The sequence below is a fragment of the Labeo rohita genome, chromosome 14 (genome assembly GCF_022985175.1).
Source record: "Labeo rohita strain BAU-BD-2019 chromosome 14, IGBB_LRoh.1.0, whole genome shotgun sequence".
Classification (NCBI taxonomy): domain Eukaryota; kingdom Metazoa; phylum Chordata; class Actinopteri; order Cypriniformes; family Cyprinidae; genus Labeo; species Labeo rohita.
This window is the reverse complement of record NC_066882.1, coordinates 3,363,175-3,383,935: the sequence shown is the minus strand read 5'-3', so window position 1 is coordinate 3,383,935 and position 20,761 is coordinate 3,363,175. Positions and strand designations below refer to the sequence as shown.

General features: G+C 35.6%; 1 protein-coding gene across 3 annotated transcripts in view; it reads left to right on the top strand.

Moving 5' to 3' along the window:
* slit3 (slit homolog 3 (Drosophila)) overlaps positions 1 to 20,761 on the top strand; it is a 185,955-nt gene that overhangs the window by 138,258 nt on the left and 26,936 nt on the right. For all 3 annotated transcript variants that reach the window (XM_051127821.1, XM_051127822.1, XM_051127824.1), the window contains 8 exons: positions 2,346 to 2,420; positions 2,904 to 3,047; positions 7,282 to 7,425; positions 11,842 to 12,005; positions 14,615 to 14,750; positions 16,636 to 16,704; positions 17,717 to 17,788; positions 17,940 to 18,011. In XM_051127821.1, the coding sequence (XP_050983778.1) occupies positions 2,346 to 2,420; positions 2,904 to 3,047; positions 7,282 to 7,425; positions 11,842 to 12,005; positions 14,615 to 14,750; positions 16,636 to 16,704; positions 17,717 to 17,788; positions 17,940 to 18,011 (876 nt within the window). The remainder of the gene's footprint in view (positions 1 to 2,345; positions 2,421 to 2,903; positions 3,048 to 7,281; positions 7,426 to 11,841; positions 12,006 to 14,614; positions 14,751 to 16,635; positions 16,705 to 17,716; positions 17,789 to 17,939; positions 18,012 to 20,761) is intronic.

Genomic DNA, 20,761 nt, shown 5'->3' with positions numbered 1-20,761 from the left:
GCTCTGAGTTGTGGTGAATGAATGTCCAGGGCCTCTCCCAGGCCATTAGCCACTCAGCCGTGTTTTCCCTGGGCAGCGCTAGTCAGGGTGACAATGCGTTTGCCCTTGTGTTGGTGTGTGGAGGACACATCAGGGTTTTCCCTCTGCAGTCCCATCAACTCGAGTCATCTGTCACACTCTCTCTTTCTCTCTCTCTGTCTTTCTGCGGCTCAGTGACTACAGCTTGCACCCGCTAGCGCAGCTGCTTATTTATAGAGCTCTTGCGGGAACGCTAGCAACCAGGAACCAGCACTTTATGTCTGATGTGCTTTCCCATGGCAGGCCCCGCTGGGGAAAGCAGCCCTGGGGGAAGCAAAAAGACAGCCGTGGTGCATTTACTAGACTCTACTTTTACTAATGTTTGGAAAGTCTCTCTCAACCTTGTCTAGACCTTCTCTGCACAAGTCTGTGTTTGCAATGGAATACTAGCGTAGTGCTAGCTGCTGTGCAGTATAGACTGCATGCTATCATTTCCTGATTATAGTTTCTTGTCATTTCCTGGTTATAACCTACTCATTTGGTGCATTCAAGTCCTCCTGGGAAGTTGTAATTATGACATCAGGTGCGTTCAAATCACTTCGGATGGAGCAAGATGCATTGTGAAAAATAAGATTTCTGAGTTATATTTGAGCAAAAATGCTATTTCCACTTCAAAAATTCACATTTGAGTCAATGCTACGCTTGCTGTTTCTTTGTGAATATTTGTTACATTTACTAGCAGTTTAAAGTAGATTTTTAGAGATTTTATTCATCTACTAAATGATTAAAGAATGCATGTCAGGTGATTATGAATGAAGGTGCTGTAAATTAAAGTATACATTCTATAGTAATTGTACGATACCATGGTATTTTTAAATGCAATTATTTTGTTATAAATAAAAAATGATCTTTCCATTAATTTGAACAAATTTACCATTAAAAAAGACGCTGTAGACATGCTGTTTGTGTGCCTTTAATTAGATTAAAATGCGATTCTTTTGGACATGACTTGAATGCACCAGCTTTGGAAGACATGGTATCTTAATACATGAATAGAATAGAGGTTTTCAAACTATTTTTCTCAATAAAGAGAAAAATTCCTGATTGCATAAATTCCTGTTGAAATTAATGAATTTTGCCTATGGAAATTTGCAGAACAACAGTAAATGTGATGGCACTTTTAAAATTTTTCTGTTGTGATTAATCTCAAGATTTTCAACCAGTGTTTAAAGTGGAATGAAATAGCAATAATATCAATTGAGTATTTATTTTATTTTTATTTTATTTTATTACATTTTATTTATTACATTTTATTTTATCTCATTCAATTTTATTACATTTTGACAATAAATTTATACATGAGGGTATTTATTTTAATTTATTATTATTTTATTTTATTTTATTCTATTATTTTATTACATTTTATTTTATTTCATTTTATTAAATTTTATTTTGTATTATGGTTTACATATTAAAAATTTACATAAAGGTATTTATTTGATTTTATTACATTTGATTAAATTTTATTTTATTTTGTATTATGGTTTACATAATAAAATTGTACATAAGGGTAGTTATTTTATTTTATTATTTTATTACATATTATTAAATTTTATTTCGTATTGTGGTTTACATAATAAAATTGTACATAATGATATTTATTTTATTTTAAAATATTTTATTATTTAAAATAATTTAAAATAATTGTATTATTTGATCTGATTACATTTTATTTTATTTTATTTTATTAATTTTTTATTTTGTATTAAGGTTTACATTTATTTTATTTTATTTTATTTTATTTTATTATTTTATTTTATTTTATTTTTTCTCCTGTCTTTCTTACCTCCTTGCAGCCCCAGTTTGAAACCCCTGTCATAAAGTCATATGCCATTCCAAAATACACCATCTGTTTCCATATGTCTTCATTTATCTGCATTGCCCATTAGCCTGTCTTCCACATCCACTGTACTATATGCAAAAGTATGAGAGTACGTCCTTCATGTTGATATCCCTAAGGTTGAGGGACAGATAAATGTGTATGAGAGTCACATACCCAGCGCTCACACCAAAGAGAGCGATACTGATTTTTCATTACGATGACATCACAGTCCCGATTATACAGCGTCTCCCACATAAGAGACTTGAAACAGAGACGGTGTCTGAATGGTAATCACTTCCCATCACCCTTAACTCTCTTGTCTCACTCCTACATGCTCCAGTGAGGTTTCCTAGTGCTTTTTGCTGTGAGACTTTATCTTATTATTATACCTTGTGAGTGCTCTACTTACTGTTGAACTATTAACCTTTCCCTCTCTCTCCACCAGACGGCTGAACGACAACGACATCTCCATCCTAGAGGCTTCAGGAGCCTTCAAGAAGCTGCCAAACCTGCGCAAGATGTACGAAAGGGTTTATTTTCTCCATTTGAAGGGTTCGACTGCTGAAAGACATTGGCGTATTTGGGGAAATTCAGCAACGGGACAAAAAAAGCTTGTCCCATTCTAATGGGAAAAAGCATGTGATTTACTGTCAGACAATATTTGCAGGCCACTCCAAAATTGGAAAAAGTGGTATTCGCTCAGGAAGAGGACCGGTGATTTATCATGCATGAAATTGCTTACTATCTACCACAGTTATAAATTGGGCAGATCTAACAGCCCGACCTTACATTTTACTGAAGCACGGTTTAAAATTAAGTTGTGAATCATCATAAACGTGTGTTTAGGATACAACCACAACCTATTCATATGCTGAAACAAAGAAATTTGCAGTGTACCATTGCAACCTGTGCTTTCCACCATTTGTCAGAGTAATATATAGCACATTTGAGACACAAGCTTGCAAAGGGGAGTTAATGTTTTTTATGAATTCTGTGTTTGCAGAAACTTAAGTAATAATAAACTCCGGGACATCCGTGAGGGGGCGTTTGATGGGGCCGGAGGTGTCTTGGAGCTGCTGTTGACCGGAAACAAACTGCAGTCGGTCAGCGGACGGATGTTCAAGGGTTTGAGCGGCCTCAAAACGCTGTAAGCATCACCACAGTTTCACGTTTAAAGGAGAAGTTCACTTCCAGAACAACAATTCACAAATAATTTACTCACCCCCTTGTCATCCAAGATGTTCATTGGTGGTCTTTCTGTCTTCAGTTGTGAAGAAATTATGTTTTTTTGAGGAAAACATTTCAGGGTTTTTCTCCATATAATGAACTTCATTGGTGCCCTGATTTTGAACTTCGAAAATGTAGTTTAAGTGCAGCTTCAAAGGGCTCTAAACAATCCCAGCCGAGGAAGAAGGGTCTTACCTAGCGAAACGATCTGTCATTTTTTTTGGAAAAGAAAAAATTGTAAACTTTTTAAGCACAAAAGCTTGTGTAGCACAGGCTCTGGGATGCGCGTCCACAACGCTACGTACTATTGAATCACATTGAAAGGTCACACAGAACTACAGACCCAGTGTTTACAAAACGAACACGCGAAGACTAAGAAAGTGCAAGTAAGAAAAAGGTACAACAATGTTGGACGATTCTGAAGTTGTAGGAGAAAATAAGATAGAGTTTTTTACCATACTTTGAGCTGGAGTACAGAGACGATGAACTTAGACGTGATTCGTAGTAGTGATGGGAAGTTTGGATCATTTTACTGACTCGGACCTTTGAGTCTCGTTCAGCAAAATGAACAAATCTCTTTTCGAGTCATTTTCGTTAATTTTAGCAAAATATAATTAAAATGTTATGTGTTACTTCCCTAACACATCTACTGCTTACACAAACGCTGATCACACTACAAACAAGACAAAATTGTAATGCTATAAGAAACAGAAAAGATTAATTCATTGTTTACCTGGGTCTTTAGTCTATGATTAGCTCACCTCACCTCTTATCTGACAAGTTTTGGGTTTGAGTTATTCGTTCATCACGTGACAGCCCCATAAGATGAACGAACAACTCGAAACAGGTGAGCTAATTCCGATACAGAACCTAATAGGATGTTGCGCATGCGTGACTGAACAAATTACTCCCTGAGACGACTCGTTCTTCCCGAGTCACATTAAAGATTTGTTCAAAATGAACGAATCATTCAAGAACGACCCATCACTAATTCGTAACATTGTGGATGTGCATCCCAGAGCCTGTGCTACACACGCTTTTGTGCTTAAAAAGTATACAAATTTTTATTTTTTAAAAAAATGTCTGATCGTTTCACTAGATAAGACTCTTCTTCCTCGGCTGGGATTGTTTAGAAGCCTTTGAAGCTGCATTTAAACTACATTTTGGAAGTTCAAAATCGGTGCCCCAATGAGGTCCATTATATGTAGAAAAATTCTTAAATGCTTCCATCAAAAACCATAATTTCTTTACGACAGAAAGACATGAATATCTTGGACGACAAGGGGGTGAGTAAATTATTTGTAAACTGTTCTCCTTTCATTTTTCCACTGCTCATTAAAATGCCTCTAAGCCACGTTTGCGTTCATATATTCACACGATTCTGAATATAAATGCAAACACTAGAGTTACGGCATTGGAGATGTGCTCCAGGAATCGCTCATATTGGCTATTTCAGAAGCAAATTTTCATGAAAAATTGCCTGTTCTCAGCAGAAACCAAACTGTTATTGTCATTTCTAATCGTGATGTTGACCGCAAGAAGCTATTCTAAGAAACTTACGGGGAAATGCTGGTGCGCTATCGGGAACAAAGATGCTAATACGGTGCATATTCTGAAGCCTGGTGGTTAGAAAAAGCCTTCCTAAGGTCTGCTGTCGCTCTAATTAGCTTAATTGGAGAGAGAGCGGTGCATAGGAGCAAATGAATGGAATCATGGTCCTGCAATATTGGATTTAGTGGCTTTCAAATCCCAGGAGTATGTGTCCAAATTGAGTTTGCTCGTTTCAGATCCCTGTTTGTCAGAGTTTAATGCCGAATTTGCTGCTTTCAGGTTTTCATCACGGCAGACTCTGGTTTGCATTTAGCCCGTTTGTGCTGCTGAGGGCCTTTAGGAGAACCTGATTGTTTTGGGCAACGCGGCCCTCCCTAACCGCACGCACTCAAGCTCATCTTGTCCCGTGTCAAGCGGCGAGCTGCCTCAGGTTCTCAGATAGCAGACGCGCATGGTTACAGAACAGGCCGCAATCCAAGATCATCATCAGACGCAGATGCGTTTACCTGGCAGTCTCAAAAGCCAGGAAGCCAGAGGCTAAACCAAAGTTGTCTGTTGTTTAAATTAAGCTTGTTATAATTAGCACACACTAAACCAAAATCTATAACTAAATTAAGTCTGGTTTGCATTTTCAGGTTAAAAAAAAATGATTCTAAGATAGTTAGACTTGAAAGACCAGGGTTAGTTCATGGGCTTATGAGATCCTTTTTTAATGTTTTATATAGGAAATAAATAAATATTTAATACAGTTATATGACAAGTCTGGTTTTTTTAAGAGAAGGCACAAAAAGATATCATTTGCATTTTTAAAATTTTTCATTATAATAGAATAGAATAGAATAGAATAGAATAGAATAGAATAGAATAGAATAGAATAGAATATTGCGAAATAAACAAAAACAATAATAATATAAAATAAAAATTGTTTACAATATATGCAACATACTTTTCAAAAGGTTTATTTTATTACAAAAAGCTTATTTTCATTCTGCATTTATTGTGTCTGTGTTGGTGCATTATAAAATAAAATTGAAACAATTATAAAATAAAATAAAGAAATATTTGGATCCATGCCATATGTTGATTATAGTGAATGGAGCTACATTAGTCAATCTGCATTAATTGTGTCTGTGTTGGTACATTAAAAAATAAAATAAAATAAAATAATTTAAAAAATTAAAGAAAATAAAATAAAATAACATAAAATTAAAAAAATATTTGGATCCATGCCTTAATATTGCTTGCAATATAAGCAACTTTTCGAAAAGATTTATTTTATTACAAAAAGCTAATTTTTACTCTGCATTTATTGTGTCTGTGCTGGTGCATGCTTTAAAAAAATAAAAATAAAATTAAATTACAATAAAATAAAATATAAAATAAAATATAAATATAAATTTTATTACAAAAATTAATTTTTCACTCTGCATTTATTGTGTCTGTGTTGGTGCATTTAAAAAATAAAATAAATAAATAAAATACAATAAAATAAAATAAAATAAAATAAATAAAATAAAATAAAATTTGGGTAACTTGCCATATGTTGATTATAGTGAATGGAGCTACATTAGGGTATTGTTTTACTGTTCAAACTGCTCAAACCTGACTCGAACATACACAATGCAATATAATTTTTTTAAAATGTCTTTCCTTCATTTACAATATATATGTGACTTTTCAGAAAGGTTTATTTTATTACAAAAAGCTAATTTTCACTCTGCATTTATTGTGATTGTGTTGGTGCATTAAAAATAAAAATATAAATAAAATAAAATAAATTAAAATATTTGAATGCATGCCATATGTTGATTATAGTGAATGGAGCTACATTAGTAGGGTATTTATTGTTTTACTGTTCAAATTGCTCAAACCTGACTCAAACTCAAACAATGTAATTATTTTTGGTTATTTATTTATTTTTTAAAATGTCTTGCATTGATATTGCTTACAATATCAATAAGCGACTTTTCAAATAGGTTTATTGTATTACAAAAATGTAATTTTCACTCTGCATTCATTGTGTCTGTGTTGGTGCATTAAAAAATAAATAAAATGAAAAATAAAATAAAATAAAATAAAATAAAATATTTAGATCCCTGCCATAACTTTATTATAGTAAATGGAGCTACATTAAGAGGGTACTGTTTTATTTTACTCAATCTTGACCCGAACACACATGATGCAATGTAACACTTGACTGACTTGCCTGGTTATAACATTGCCAGTTTATCAATGTTTCATTTGAATGGTCTGATACACAGTAAGTGGCGTGCGTCTGCTGAAGCCCCATCAGATTTCCTTTCTGTAATTTCCCAACGAATCCAATCTATCATGCAGACCCGTACCAGACTCCTGTCTCGATATGCGCCTGCTTTCCTCGCTTAAACCTGATTGTGTGTATTTGCCCACCAACTACATGCATGCCACATTTCACTAAATAATGTTTCTGATGTGTTAGCAGTCATACCGTAAAACCACCTTTGACTGAATGCATTGCAACAGCAGTAGGGTCTCATAAACCCTTCGTTCCTCTCTCCCCGTGAGCCACGTGCCGTTGTCTGTCAGACTCAATGTGATCCCACCTGCCTCTGTGTTCCCGTCAGGATGCTGAGGAGTAATCAGATCAGCTGTGTGGATAACGCCACCTTCACCGGCCTGAGCTCCGTCCGCCTGCTTTCCCTCTACGATAACCGGATCTCCACTATCGCACCAGGAGCTTTCAACACCCTGCATTCCCTCTCCACCATGTGAGTCCTCGCACACACGCACACACACACATTCCCCTCATGGCTTTATGCAATCAATTATGCATCCCTAATTGACTGAAATTCTTTAGTGTGAAAAAATTGAAATAATAATGGCTAAGAATTTTAAGCATTTTAAAGCGCAACTATCTCTGCTGCCTAATAAAACTCTTCACTGATGTTGCTGTCTCCGTACCAAAACCACAAATGAGTTAGTTGAAAAATTCACAAAGACGCAGGAAGTCAAACACAGTCGATCGGGTCACGCACCACCACCAATCAAGCGCCTATTATATCTTCGTATGCAAAGCGGATGAGGATGTGGTTCGAGCAAAGAATTCTTATTGTTTGCAGATGTTTTTCAAAATTATGAGGTTATGTTTTCTTGTCTCGGTTGTTCTTGAACCTCAGTTGGGAAAATGTTGGCTTGCCCCATGGGGCAGGGTGAATTATTCAAAAATGGCTAAAAAGGAAAATCGCTCTGCTGTCTAAAAATGGATTCAACATTTTCTGCGATGATGATGATGATCATGTCCATACAAAGGCAAATGTACTCAATTCATTCTTCTGCCATTTCATTTTTGTATTTGATTGTGTGCTGTAAAAAAAAAATTGGGAGCAGCTGGTGAAAATGGAGTGTGGTTCCTTTTTTTAATGCAGATTAATATCTGCATAGCTTTCTGTGAGGGAGGTAAACAAAAAAACTGATCAACAAAAAATGAGCTCTAGTGTGTGTCAGCCCTGAGGGAATGACAAGAAAGACAAAGATCAACAGAGAAAACTGAAAGAGATCTCACAGATGTTCATAGATAAACAGATGCCGTTAAGCATTCAAAATAACTTCTGGTGGAATCATAATTTGGGGGGGAAAAAAAACAAAAGATGGAAATGATGACTGCCAACACAGCAAGCATCTGTAACCATTTGAATTATCATATCAGGCTGTATTCCTGGCACACATCACAACGTGCAGCAATACACATGGTTCTCTTTTTCATTCGGTGAACTCTTTCTGCAAACTGAAATATGTGAGCAGATTCAGAGCAGACTCTCAGATTGTTCTGATTTGCATGGGGTGTCGTTCATTCTTTTCTGACCGTCTAATCAAGTTTAGCATGCATAAACAACAGGAAAAATTTACACAATGAAGTCATCCAATCAGTAACATAAATTTTCCTTATTTTATCAAGGCATGTAAACTTCCTTGAGAACCCTTTTCTAGCTTAACTGTTGTCTTGTTTTTTGTTTTGTTTGTCTTGTTTTCCTTTGCTTTTGTTTAGTCTTTTTTTTTTTTTTTTGTCACGTTTTGCTTCGCTTGGCTTTACTTGTTTTGTTTTGTTTTTGTTTGTGCTCTTTCATACTTGGTAAAAACATACATATTTAAATGTTTTCTTTATTTTTTTTTATATTGTATTCTAAAATAGAATATAATATTCTTAGATCAGCTTGTTTATTGTTTTTTTTTATTATAGAATTAATAAAAATATTTAATAAATAATATAAAATATTTCATTCTAAATGTTTAGTCTATATATTGAGAAGAATAGAAGAATATACTTTATTGTATATTATACTGTATTGTCCCATTTCTGGGAAATTTTTCTTGGACAGCCGTACACAGCATCGAACGTACATATCACTGACTATACAAACAAAGAATACATTACGCATAATGTATGCAAACATTTTTTTTGTATTACAAGTTTTCTAAAATGTTAGGTTTAAATATGCAAACTAGGCATTATTTAATGAAATATGTGATAATTTGCATAAATTTCGTGTACAAAAATCTAAACGCTGGGTGTAGTCAGTTTTTAAAATTCTTGTTAAATTTTTTTGACTTATTAGAGTTAAATATCTTTACAGGGGAAATTTTGGGTATCTCATTTTGTCACTCCATAATTCAGAAAAAAACTAAAACAGACAGAAAACAATATATTTTTAAAAATTTGGGGGGGGAATAAAATGTTTAAAATCAAGAAAATTATATATGAACAAATCCCTCTGTAAAAACCTTCAGGATATAGACAGGAATAAAAATGTAAAGTTTGGTGTGTGTAAGTGTTACTGAAGTGGAGATTTATGGCTCATTGTAGGAATTGAGAAAACGGCCTTAAAAAATATGTATTGTAATTAAATTCTATTGATACAAATAGATAAAATGCTATAAAAGAAACACTTAACAGTGTCTTTTGAATGTTTTCTTTCCACTAGTCTAAAAAAACACTTTATGAAAAACCAAAAAGCCCAAAATCTCAAACTTGACAGGTGCATGAAAAAACAGCGTTTTGTCTGCAGTGTCTCCGCTTAAATAATAAAAATAATTAATTAATCAAATTATTTTTAAATATTAAAATAATGGTAAATATTTGGTTCTAAATATCTTGTTTATATATTGAGAAGAATTTAAGAATGTACTTCATTGTTCTTGTACATCTGTGACATGGCCAGTACACAACACTGAACTCATATATCACAGAACAAACAAACAATAAATTACACATAACCAAACATATTACATATATATATAATAAATATATGCTGTGCTTTTTACATTTTAAATTTTTAAATATTCTATTCTCAAATAGAATAGACTATTCTTAAATATTCTCTTCCATATTCTATATTTTAAACATTCTATTATTTTTATTCTAAATATTCTCTCTCTATATATATAATTTGCATATAATATTATGTGACCCTGGACAACAAGACCTGTCATAAGGGTATATTTTTTTAAATTGAGAATTATACATCATCTGAATAAATAAACTTTCAATTGATGTATGGTTTGTTAGGATAGGACAATATTTGGCCGAGATACTATTTGAAAATCTGAGGTTGTAAAAAAATCAAAATATTGAAAAAATCACCTTAAAAGTTGTCCAAATGAAGTTCTTAGTAATGCATATTACTAATCAAAAATTAAGTTTTGATATATTTATGGTAGGAAATTTACAAAATATTTTAATGGAACATGATCTTTACTTAATATCCTACTGATTTTTGGCATAAAAGAAAAATCGATAATTTCAACCTATACAATTTATTGTTGGCTGCTACAAATACCCGTGCTACTTATGACTGGTTTTTTTGTGGTCCAGGGTCACATATATTGTACATAAACTGCAAAACGGTTCAGTTTTTTCTTCCTCCTTATGCCGTAAGCCAACTTTTCCAATCAATCTGTTGTGCTTTTTCTCAGACTCTTTCTTTTTCATTCTCTCTTTTTTGATGCCAGCTCTCTAATTACCCAGCGGCTGACACAGCCATGTCCATTTCAGCACAGGGCAGCTAAAAATATCCAAAGAGAGAGAGACAGAGAGTGCAAGGCCTCCCCAGCTATTCTCTTCCCACAGTAGTGCAGCAGGCATGTTGGACACACTTCCCTCCTGTTTCTCTCTCACTCCATCATTCATCCCTCCACCTCTGCCGAAATTAGAGCGGAGCGGGAGTGTGTTTCCGGTCGGAGAGCTTGGAGTGAGCAGTCAGGACAGAGGTTACTTTTGAGCGCTCGCATTTGTGATTATCCCAGTAAAAATAGCCATGTGTTTTGTCAGTTATGTCCCATTTATTAAATTTAGCAGCATAAATAATCTCTCATGTCTAGTTTGTGATATCATTCCCAAAGCAAACATCTGCGTCGCTTGTCTTGTTTCTTTGCCCTTTGAAGCGTGCACAGAAAGCGATGTAGGAATAATTAAAGGCAAACACGTTGCTGGTGCGGGATATAGGGTGGTGTTAACATGGCCCATCCTCTCAAGCTGTGAAGCAGCTATTGGCAAAGCAGCGGAAGGTCAGCATACTCGATTAATTTATCCCGCAGGCTGTAGTGTAGCAGACACTCTCAGCTACTCTATTTCGCACTGTATGAAAGAGTTCCTGTACTAGCACTGCTGCTCCTGCCTGTGTGTTTCAGCAATGCATCAGTTAGACGGCCATCTGAGTGGGCCGTCAACCGGCTCCCTGGTGGGCCTTCTAAAGTCATTGCTGGTGACACTTTCAACTCAAGGCTACACTTTTATGATTTAGGTCTGTGTGCCACCACCTGAACTTTTAGAACTCAGTGAGGACGCGTGAAAAATGGGCCAATATGTTGATTCTGAAGCCTCTACTCTAGTGGTCCCTGTAGCCATTGGTTGATGGATCGTTCTGTATCCAAACTTGATGAAAATGTGTCACTGTCTTATTCGTTAGTAACAGTATTACAACAGTGCATCTATCAAATACTGTCAGCATTGCAGGCCGCATCGCAGTCATAATATGTAATTGTATTGCTATTTAAATGCAAATGCAGTTCTCATGCTGTGTTAAATGGGCTGAAGTTTGATCGTTTATGTGCTAATTTAACCCTGCTGATTGCTTTCCATTGTAATTATATAGTAATGGGGTTTGTGTTTTCTTTCTCTTTGTGTACAGTAACCTGCTGTCTAATCCTTACGTGTGTGACTGTCACTTGGCCTGGCTGGGACTGTGGCTTAAGAAGACCAGGGTGGTTAGTGGCAACCCACGCTGCCAGAAACCTGCCTTCCTGAAGGAGATCCCCATACAGGATGTAGCCATGCCTGATTTCTCCTGTGACGGTATAACTCTATTTTGGGTCACTTGCAATATCTGCTATTTTCTCTGTTGATGGATTAGAGACTCAGCAAATGCATGCATCAAAGAATGTATATTGAGCAGTTAATCAGTGATTTTACCATAGTAAAGGAACTAGCATAGCCTGACCACCTTAACTTTTATGCAATCACAGTAGCTAGTGTCTAAAATTAACTTTTACCACAGCTGCAAATGGCGAGTGATTTGTTATCATTAATAGTTTACATACTTTCGCTTACGTTCACTTACAAAAATGTAATTATATATAATCAAATTATTTTTTCATGTTTTATGGTATACAATGATGATATGCTGTAATGATCATAAATATTGTTTCCTGGACATTCAGCTATATAATTTTAAGGTCAAAAGTTTACATACACCTTGCAGAATCTGTAAAATGTTTATTATTTTACCAAAACAGAGTGATCATACAAAATTATTTTTTATTTATTGTTGACCTGAATAAGATATTTCACATAAAAGATGTTTGCATATAGTCCACAAGAGAAAATAATAGTTTTATAAAATAGTTTATAAATTCAACTATTATTTTTTATGTTTATGTGAAATATCTTATTCAGGTCAGTAGTAAATAAAAAATAACATGCATTTTGTATGATCCCTCTTATTTCGGTAAAATAATCAACATTTTGCAAATTGTTTTTTATTGCTTACACTGCGTTAAACTGCATATTACTATAAAATAAAAAGTAAAAATAAATGTAATTCTATAAATAAAATAAAATAAATAAATACAAATAAGTTTCATTAATATATTTTTAATAGTTATAGGGACTATTGTTATTGTTATTAATAATAAAAAGGTTTTATTTACCGGTTTATCACCACAACAACTTTTAACATATATATTCAAAACCAATCTATACTCCCATATCTCCAGTTATACATTTAAACACTGTATATATGGAGTTAATTACCCTGTAACTGTTATATTGTACATATATAGAGTTTTATCACCTCTTTTACAACAAACTGAATGTGGTTTATACAATAAGAAATATGAGATACTGTATTTATTTGCTGTATATACAGTAAATGCGAATATACCAATCTATACTCTCATGTCTCCATCTATACCTTGATTTTGCTGCTGATTTTCTATCATACTCTTCTACTCCTTTGTGTCCACACTGGCCTGTTTATATACATCCGTTTAAGCACTTCCTCATGAACCAGAAGGCGCACTGTCAGGACGCTGAATAAGGGTTTGCAGACCTCAGCTAGTATTTGCTCTGTAGCCTGTGCCATCCACACCACATCCATCTCCAGTTCCCATGAAATCACGCCACTTAGATCAGGCCGCCGAATCGCCTCCTTCCAGACACCCTTCCAGACCGAGGCTCCCTCTCCACTCGGATTTCCCACACCTTCATCCCCCTCTCCCTGCTTCCCAGCGTCAGGGTAAATCACACCCGTCCAACTTCCCACAAGGCCGTACCGAGAGGGCAGCACGAGGACAAATTAAACGCCGAGCGTGGAGGCCTAAACATTATCTCCTCCCGCTCTGGTTTTTATAGGGAAGAACTCGTGTCCATAAAGACGGGGGGAAAAACAGAACCTCTCGAGACCGACATAAAGTTTAACGGAGAAAAAGAAACTGCGGTTTGGCTTCCGTCTGGCCGGGGTCCTGTGTTTCAGAAGGCCTCCCTGTCAAAGCAAGGGTGTTTTAGGGAGAAACAGCTCTTTTGCAGCTTCAGGGAGTATCGTGTTAAGAAAGCCTGCTCAGCTGTAGACGGGCGAAGCGCTTTGAAATAAAGAGGCTCAAAGTGAGAGAAATCGCCCTGGCTTGAGGTCCATTAGTTAGAAGAAGCTGTCCGTCAGGGCTCGTGTGTTGTTATTCCGTTCGTTTCTTACTCCTCCTCGAGCGGGGCGCCGTCACTTCAGCTCCAAAAAACTCACCACCACAACATCCAGCTATTTCAGTGCTCTGCAATTACAGCTAGAGTAACAAAGTCAAGCTAAATTGATTTACGGGAAGATATTTTTGCTCGTTTGAAGGAGTCCAGTCATTGTAAAACTAGCCCACAGCCCCTTTGGCTCTTCTGCGTTTGCAGGCACATCCAGATCCAGCGTTTCCCCTTTCCAGACTCGGTCTGTGTGTTATTGTTGGAGCATATCTCAGCCTCCATTACCTCCCATTAATGGCTTAATTCGCTGTTTCTTTTTAATCTGCAGGGTAATTCAGCCTTTTACAGATAGCATCTTACAGAGCTTGGATGAAAGCAGCTCGGGAGGAGGCTACAAGTATTGCTTGCAGGAAATGTGGAGCGAGCGAGGCCAAAAGCAATATTTAGCTGCTGATTTTAAACTCTTGCGTACTGTATCGCTTATTATGAGCGAGCGTGCGCTGTAATAATGATACCCGTGTTTGGAGACCCGTACGCTGGAGAAAGGGCTGTGCGATTCGGCGCACAAAGCACCTGTGCTCTTTCATCCATTCTCTCTGTCCTCCATTACTTCCTTTTAAAGAATTGATGAGTTTCTATATTAGATCTGTTAGCAGCACATATTACATTTTTCTCTTGCATGATGTAAAGGAGCATAAAATATGCATGTCGTTCTCTCTCAGGTGTGGAAGAGAATGTCTGTCTGCCATCGGCCCCTCGCTGTCCCGATTCCTGCACATGCTCGGACACGGTGGTGCGCTGTAGTAACCGCGGGCTGCGTTCGCTGCCTAAGGGTATCCCTAAAGATACAACTGAACTGTGAGTTTCTTCTTCCAGCTTCCTTTATTTGCCTTTCTTCCTGTCATGTTTTTATCTTTTGACTGTTTATTTCCACAAAAAAAATGGATTTTGTTTTTGCAATGGTTTGGGCAATGTCACATTCAGTTTTCGTTACTTGGTCAGGTTTGTTAAATAAAATGAACTAATTTGAGCATGGATCCAGATGACCTTCAGGATACAAATGGAGATTTGATCTGGTGTTGGACAGACTGGTTGATTGATTGGGAATGACACAGCTCTAACACAAACCACATTGACATTGACAATGCCAATACGAAAAAATACGTTCACCATTTTATTTAGATATTTTTTTTTTAATAAAATAAAAAAAAATTGAGATTTTTAAAAATGTTTTTTTTTTAAAGAAGTCTCTTATGCTCATCAAAGTTCCATTTATTTGATAAAAAATGCAGAAATATTATTGCAATTTAAAATAACAGACTTGTATTTTAATATACTTTAAAATGTAATTTATTTCTGTGATGCAAAGCTGAATTTTCAGCATCATTACATTAATGATTACTAAATCATTCTAATATGCTGATTTATTATCAATGTTGGAAACAGTTGTGCTGCTTTATATGTATATATATATATATATATATATATATATATATTTTTTTTTTTTTGGAGCTGTGATACTTTTTCAGCATTCTTGATGAATAAAAAGAAAAAAGAACAGCATTTTAACACATCTTTGCTGGATAAAAGTATTACTTTCTTTCAAACAAAGAAAGACAGAAAAAACCCAAACGTTTTAACGGTAGTGTAAATTGTTGCAAAAGATTTCTATTTTAAATAAATGTTGTTCTTTTGAACTTTTTATTCATAAAAGAGTCCTGAAAAAGTATCACTGGATCTCAAAATAATAAAAATTAAGCAGCACAACTGTTTCCAACATTTTTTTTTTTTTTTTTTAATATTAGAAATCTTACTGAACCCAAAATTTGAACGACATTGTATGTATCTTTAAGGTACTAATATGTGCCTTTAGCTTTTGTATCCCAGCGATGACTTTGTACCTTTTTTTCTGAGAGTGTATGAGTTGCTCTGATTGTATGAGGGCCAGTGATTTGTTGCACTGTTAAGGTGTCGGTCATAATCTAATGGACCAATCATATGAAGAGTGAGCACCGCACCTTCACAGAACTGCTGACACACAGGCCTTTAAACTTGAGTACGAGAGCCACTCATACTCATAGAAAAGGGATAGATGGAGAGACAGGGCAGCAACAGAACAAGACGCCACTGACTAAGAGAAGAAAAGAAATCACAAGATTGCAAACAAGTGACAGGGAGAGACTGATATAACAAGCGGTTATATTAGCAAGTGTAGTGCGCAGGAATATCCTGCCTTGTCGCTGTCGGTTTTTCAGCAGAAGGACAGTAATTGCTCGTGGGTCGTAGAGGGGAACTCCAGCAGGATTGACCTCTTCTCCTTACTCGTAGTTTTGAAGACAATACTCTTGCTCACTGACAGACCCCATTATCAAATCGCTTTGATAGCAGACCTATCTATCTGTGTCCTGTCATCTTGCAGTGGCCGGGTCTGCTGACGTTCTGCTGGGCTCAGCTGAGAAAGGGCTTTTAGCACGTCACAAAGTGGCGAAATTAGGGTGAAACTCACCCAAGAGTAAATTTTGTAGATTCCAGCAATTCCAACAGCTATTCTGAAACCTAGCATAGGCAGCTCACTGTATTTCATCTACATCTAGAGCCTCTTTGTGGTAATAAGTCTATTTCTTTAGATGCGAAATTGATTTTTAAGCATGAAAACTTTTTTTAAAATGAACCTGGTTTTACTTTGTAGCTTGTTTGAGGATTGTAAACTTGCCTGTTAACAGGATTTTTTTTACCGTTTCAGATACTTGGAAGGAAACCTCCTCACCTCCGTGCCCAAAGAACTTGCTAACCTGAAACAACTGACACTGCTGTACGTATTTCTCCACTTTTTACTGAACTTATTCAGTATTATCTAAATGGACCAACTATGCATTGAATGCATTCATTTGTATGTCTGTTTTAAGTATACAGAATTATTTACATCTCTAAAGCTGCATGAATGTGAACATTTTAGGAAATACAAACCAAAAAAGGTTGTAATTTTTACAGAGAAAAAAGTACAAATGCAACAGTAAGTTACTTTAGCATAAATGTTGAAAAATTGAATAAACATTGCTTTTTGTTATTTTGTTGGTAAAATACTGTCAAATGAATGCAAAGTAATTACGTTTGCAAGTAAAAGCTATGAATTACTATATAATTTACGATGAAAAACATGAAGAACATCACATGCAGTATTATATTTTATTTAAATAGTTTCTTGGTTTCTGGTTTCTTCTTATTTTTGTTATTGGTGATGTACGTAAGAGTGTTTTGTGTTAGATTTTATGCTTTTAATTCATATTTATTGCATTTTCTTAATGCCATGTGTTACCCTGATGCTGGATTGTCTTTGTCTATATGACAAAATGCACCGTTTATATTAAAAAATTGTCCATATTTTATGGACAGGCCCCTTATTGTTGCACATATGTTATATAGGTAATTATCAGCATTTTTTTTTTTAATGTGCAAAGCAGATTTTTGTGCTTTAAGTATCTTGGTATAACATTCAACCACTTAAGGAAATGTAATAAGTCATAAAATATACAGTCATCAACGTGGCATTCCATAATCCCTCAAACATTATAACCAAATGAATTTCTGGGAACTGCTTTTTTTGTGCATAAATTTAACAGGATATTTTTGCAATGCACAGTTTAGTTTTTATGCATGTTTGAAGTCATTTTTTAATAACCTTTATCTAACCTGGATGAAAGTAGCTGTGATTAAATCTCCTTTCTAACAGTAAACCGGTTTTGGATTGTGAAGGCATGTTGTAGATGTTGTTCTGAGGGTGTGTAATTGAATCTGTGGTGTGTTTGTGCGTGTTTCCTCTGCAGAGACCTCAGTAATAACAGCATCAGTCTTCTTGCCCCTCTCACCTTCAACAACATGACGCAGCTCGCCACCCTGTAAGTAAACACCGTAATCCAGCAATCAAACACAGATTCTGTGTCGACGTACGTGTTTGTTATGTGATTGTGATGACTACTGCCAAAAATTTTGGCAGAAATGTCGACTGTTTCACTGTCTCACTCATATTCGCTCTCTCTTTCTCTGCAGTATCCTGAGCTATAATCAAATTCGCTGTGTCCCGGTTCATGCATTTGATGGCTTGCGCTCTCTCCGCCTGCTGTAAGATTCCCTTTTGTTTTTTACCAGATGAACCAGCGATCTGCTGCACAGTCAACATCAATCTCTCTCTCTCTCTCACACACACACACACAGACACACTCCCCATGCACCACAACACCTCTCTGAGATCCTAATAACCTGCCTTATGAACTTAACTTCAGGAGATTACTGCCTGAACAAAGCTGCTTTAGAACAGCACGTTCACAGCATAAGCAAGTTCTGAAGGAACAAAGCAATAGATTTTAAGAGCACTAAAAGTCCCATGGGTAAACTTTTTTCTTTTGGTTATATGAAAGTCATATTACAATGGTCTTGGAAACTTTTTACCAGGCTTTCATCATTTATTTTTGTTACTTACCAGACTACTTGCAGACCTAACTCAAAACTACACTGTGAAAATAATTTATTGAAGTTGTAAATTGAAGCAAAGATTGCTGGAATTCGTTTTTAAAAAATTATATTGTTTTTTTTTTTTTAATTCAATGTGTTAATTGCTGTTTCTTTGTAATTGTTTTACACCTATTTTTCAGTGTATGAAAATCCATTAAAATATTTATTTTGCTATGATAATTTAAAAGTATAATAGTAAAATAAGTATAAATAATTTTAATATTTATTATGTGCAAATTACAGTACTGTTTAAAAGTTTTGGAAATTTTGGTGGAAATCGTGATGCCTTTGTTTCTTAGAACAGAGAATTAATTAAAATGTTAATTTCTTTTAAAAAAATGGTATCCTTAGCTGTTCCTTATTTAAGAAAAAATAAGGTAAATATCACTTATGAACAAAATATTTTTTGATTTATCTTATGAAACAAAAAAGATCAAATATTGTATGTGCAGATTTATTTGCCATTTTGAGATGTGGTGGAAATCACAAAAATTCTCAGATGCATGTATATTCAGTTATTAGTTTCGCATTTTGGAATATTGCATAAAAAAACACTGGGTGGAAACGCCAAAATGTGTATCAAAAACATATGTGCACAACTGAGTAGGAAAAACTTTTTATCCGATAAGAAAAAATGTGCACAAACTACAGTGGAAACACATTTTACCAAATAAATTCCATCATGCACATCAAGAAAGTCATGTGACTTTGCACAATAGGTTGGGATAACTTGACTAACCAGTGGATTGATCTCGCTGCACAGCATCTAAAATGTTGTTTTGGTCGTTCTGAAATGCCTGAGCAATGTCTGTTATCAAAATCTTTCTGTGTAACTGTCTTATACGACTGCATTTCCAAACAGCAGCCAGTCACCTCCGAAAGCAATGACCGTATTTATTGTGTTTTGTCTGCTCGCTCTAAGGCGCAAGTTATATGAACATTGTTATATTCAGTGGCTTGTCTTACTTTTCTTAGTGATAGTGCCAGTTTACTAGGAAGTCATGGATTTGTTCTCTTTGACTCGTTGGATGCAAATGTTTTATGTGATATTCCAGTTTTGCACATCTTTGGATGGAAACAGTGAGACGAATAAATTAGTGAGTTTGAAGACTACATTTAAAGAAACACCCTTAAATGTCTGTCTGCATTAAAGAAGTCCACTTCCAGAACAAAAATTGACAGATAATGTACTCAGCCCCTTGTCATCTGAGATGTTCATGTCTTTCTTTCTTCTGTTTTTTGAGGGAAACGTCTCAGGGTTTTTCTCAATATAATGGACTGATATGGTGCCCCAATTTTGACCTTTCAAAATGCAGTTTAAATGCAGCTTCAATCGATCCCAAATGCGGTTGTAAACGATCCCAGCACCATACAATTTATGTCGAAAAACTCCCAACTCATGTTCTCCCTCAACTTCAAAATCATCCTGTATCGCTGTTTTACCTTTTTTGTTAAGGGTGTTTGATCTTATTTGCATGTTCACTTTGCAAAGATGGGTCGGTACATCTGCAGCGATGTAGGATGATGTTAAAATTATTTTTGAAGTTGAGTGAGAAAATACGATTGGAGTTTTTTTGACATGCCCTAACTGTCTTGAGTCAGAATACACATGGAGTTCATGGAGAGCGAGACAAGACGAGCGTTTTAGATTTGTATTTTTTAATAAAATAACTGATCGTTATGCCAGATAAGACCCTTCTTCCTCGGCTGGGATCGTTTACAACCGTATTTGCGATCGTTTGAAGCCGCATTTAAACTGCATTTTGGAAGTTCAAAATTGGGGCACCATATCAGTCCATTATATGGAGAAAACATTCTGAAATGTTTCCCTCAGAAAACATAATTTCTTTACGACTGAAGAAAGATAGACATGAACATCTTACATTATTTGTCAATTTTTGTTCTGGAAGTTGAATTCTCCTTTAAACTAGACTGTGTTTTCTGCAGCTCTGGCCAGGATAGGTTATCAACACCCTGTGTGCACAGATATGTTAAACAGACCTAAGGACGCCCACCTTATTCTGGCCCTTTTAAGCTTAGTCTGCCAGACAGTCATCATTGTCACTTTTTAATTTCCCAGAATGCCCCAGGGCCACAGCTGATGTGGCCTCAAGGGCCCGTAGCTGTCCAATCATGTTCTCAGGTTGCGCTCTGAGTGTGTATGTGTGGGCCGAGCGGCCCATAATACAACAGGAGAAATTATTAAACAGAACCGACACAGCATACAATGAAATCTCAATGCAAATCTACCATTCCCACCGGGGGCTCACAAAACAGCAGCGGTTTTCTATAATCCGCACTAAATGCCGTGAATGACTGACCCTTTCTTTTTCTATCTACATTTATAGTGTGGAAAACAA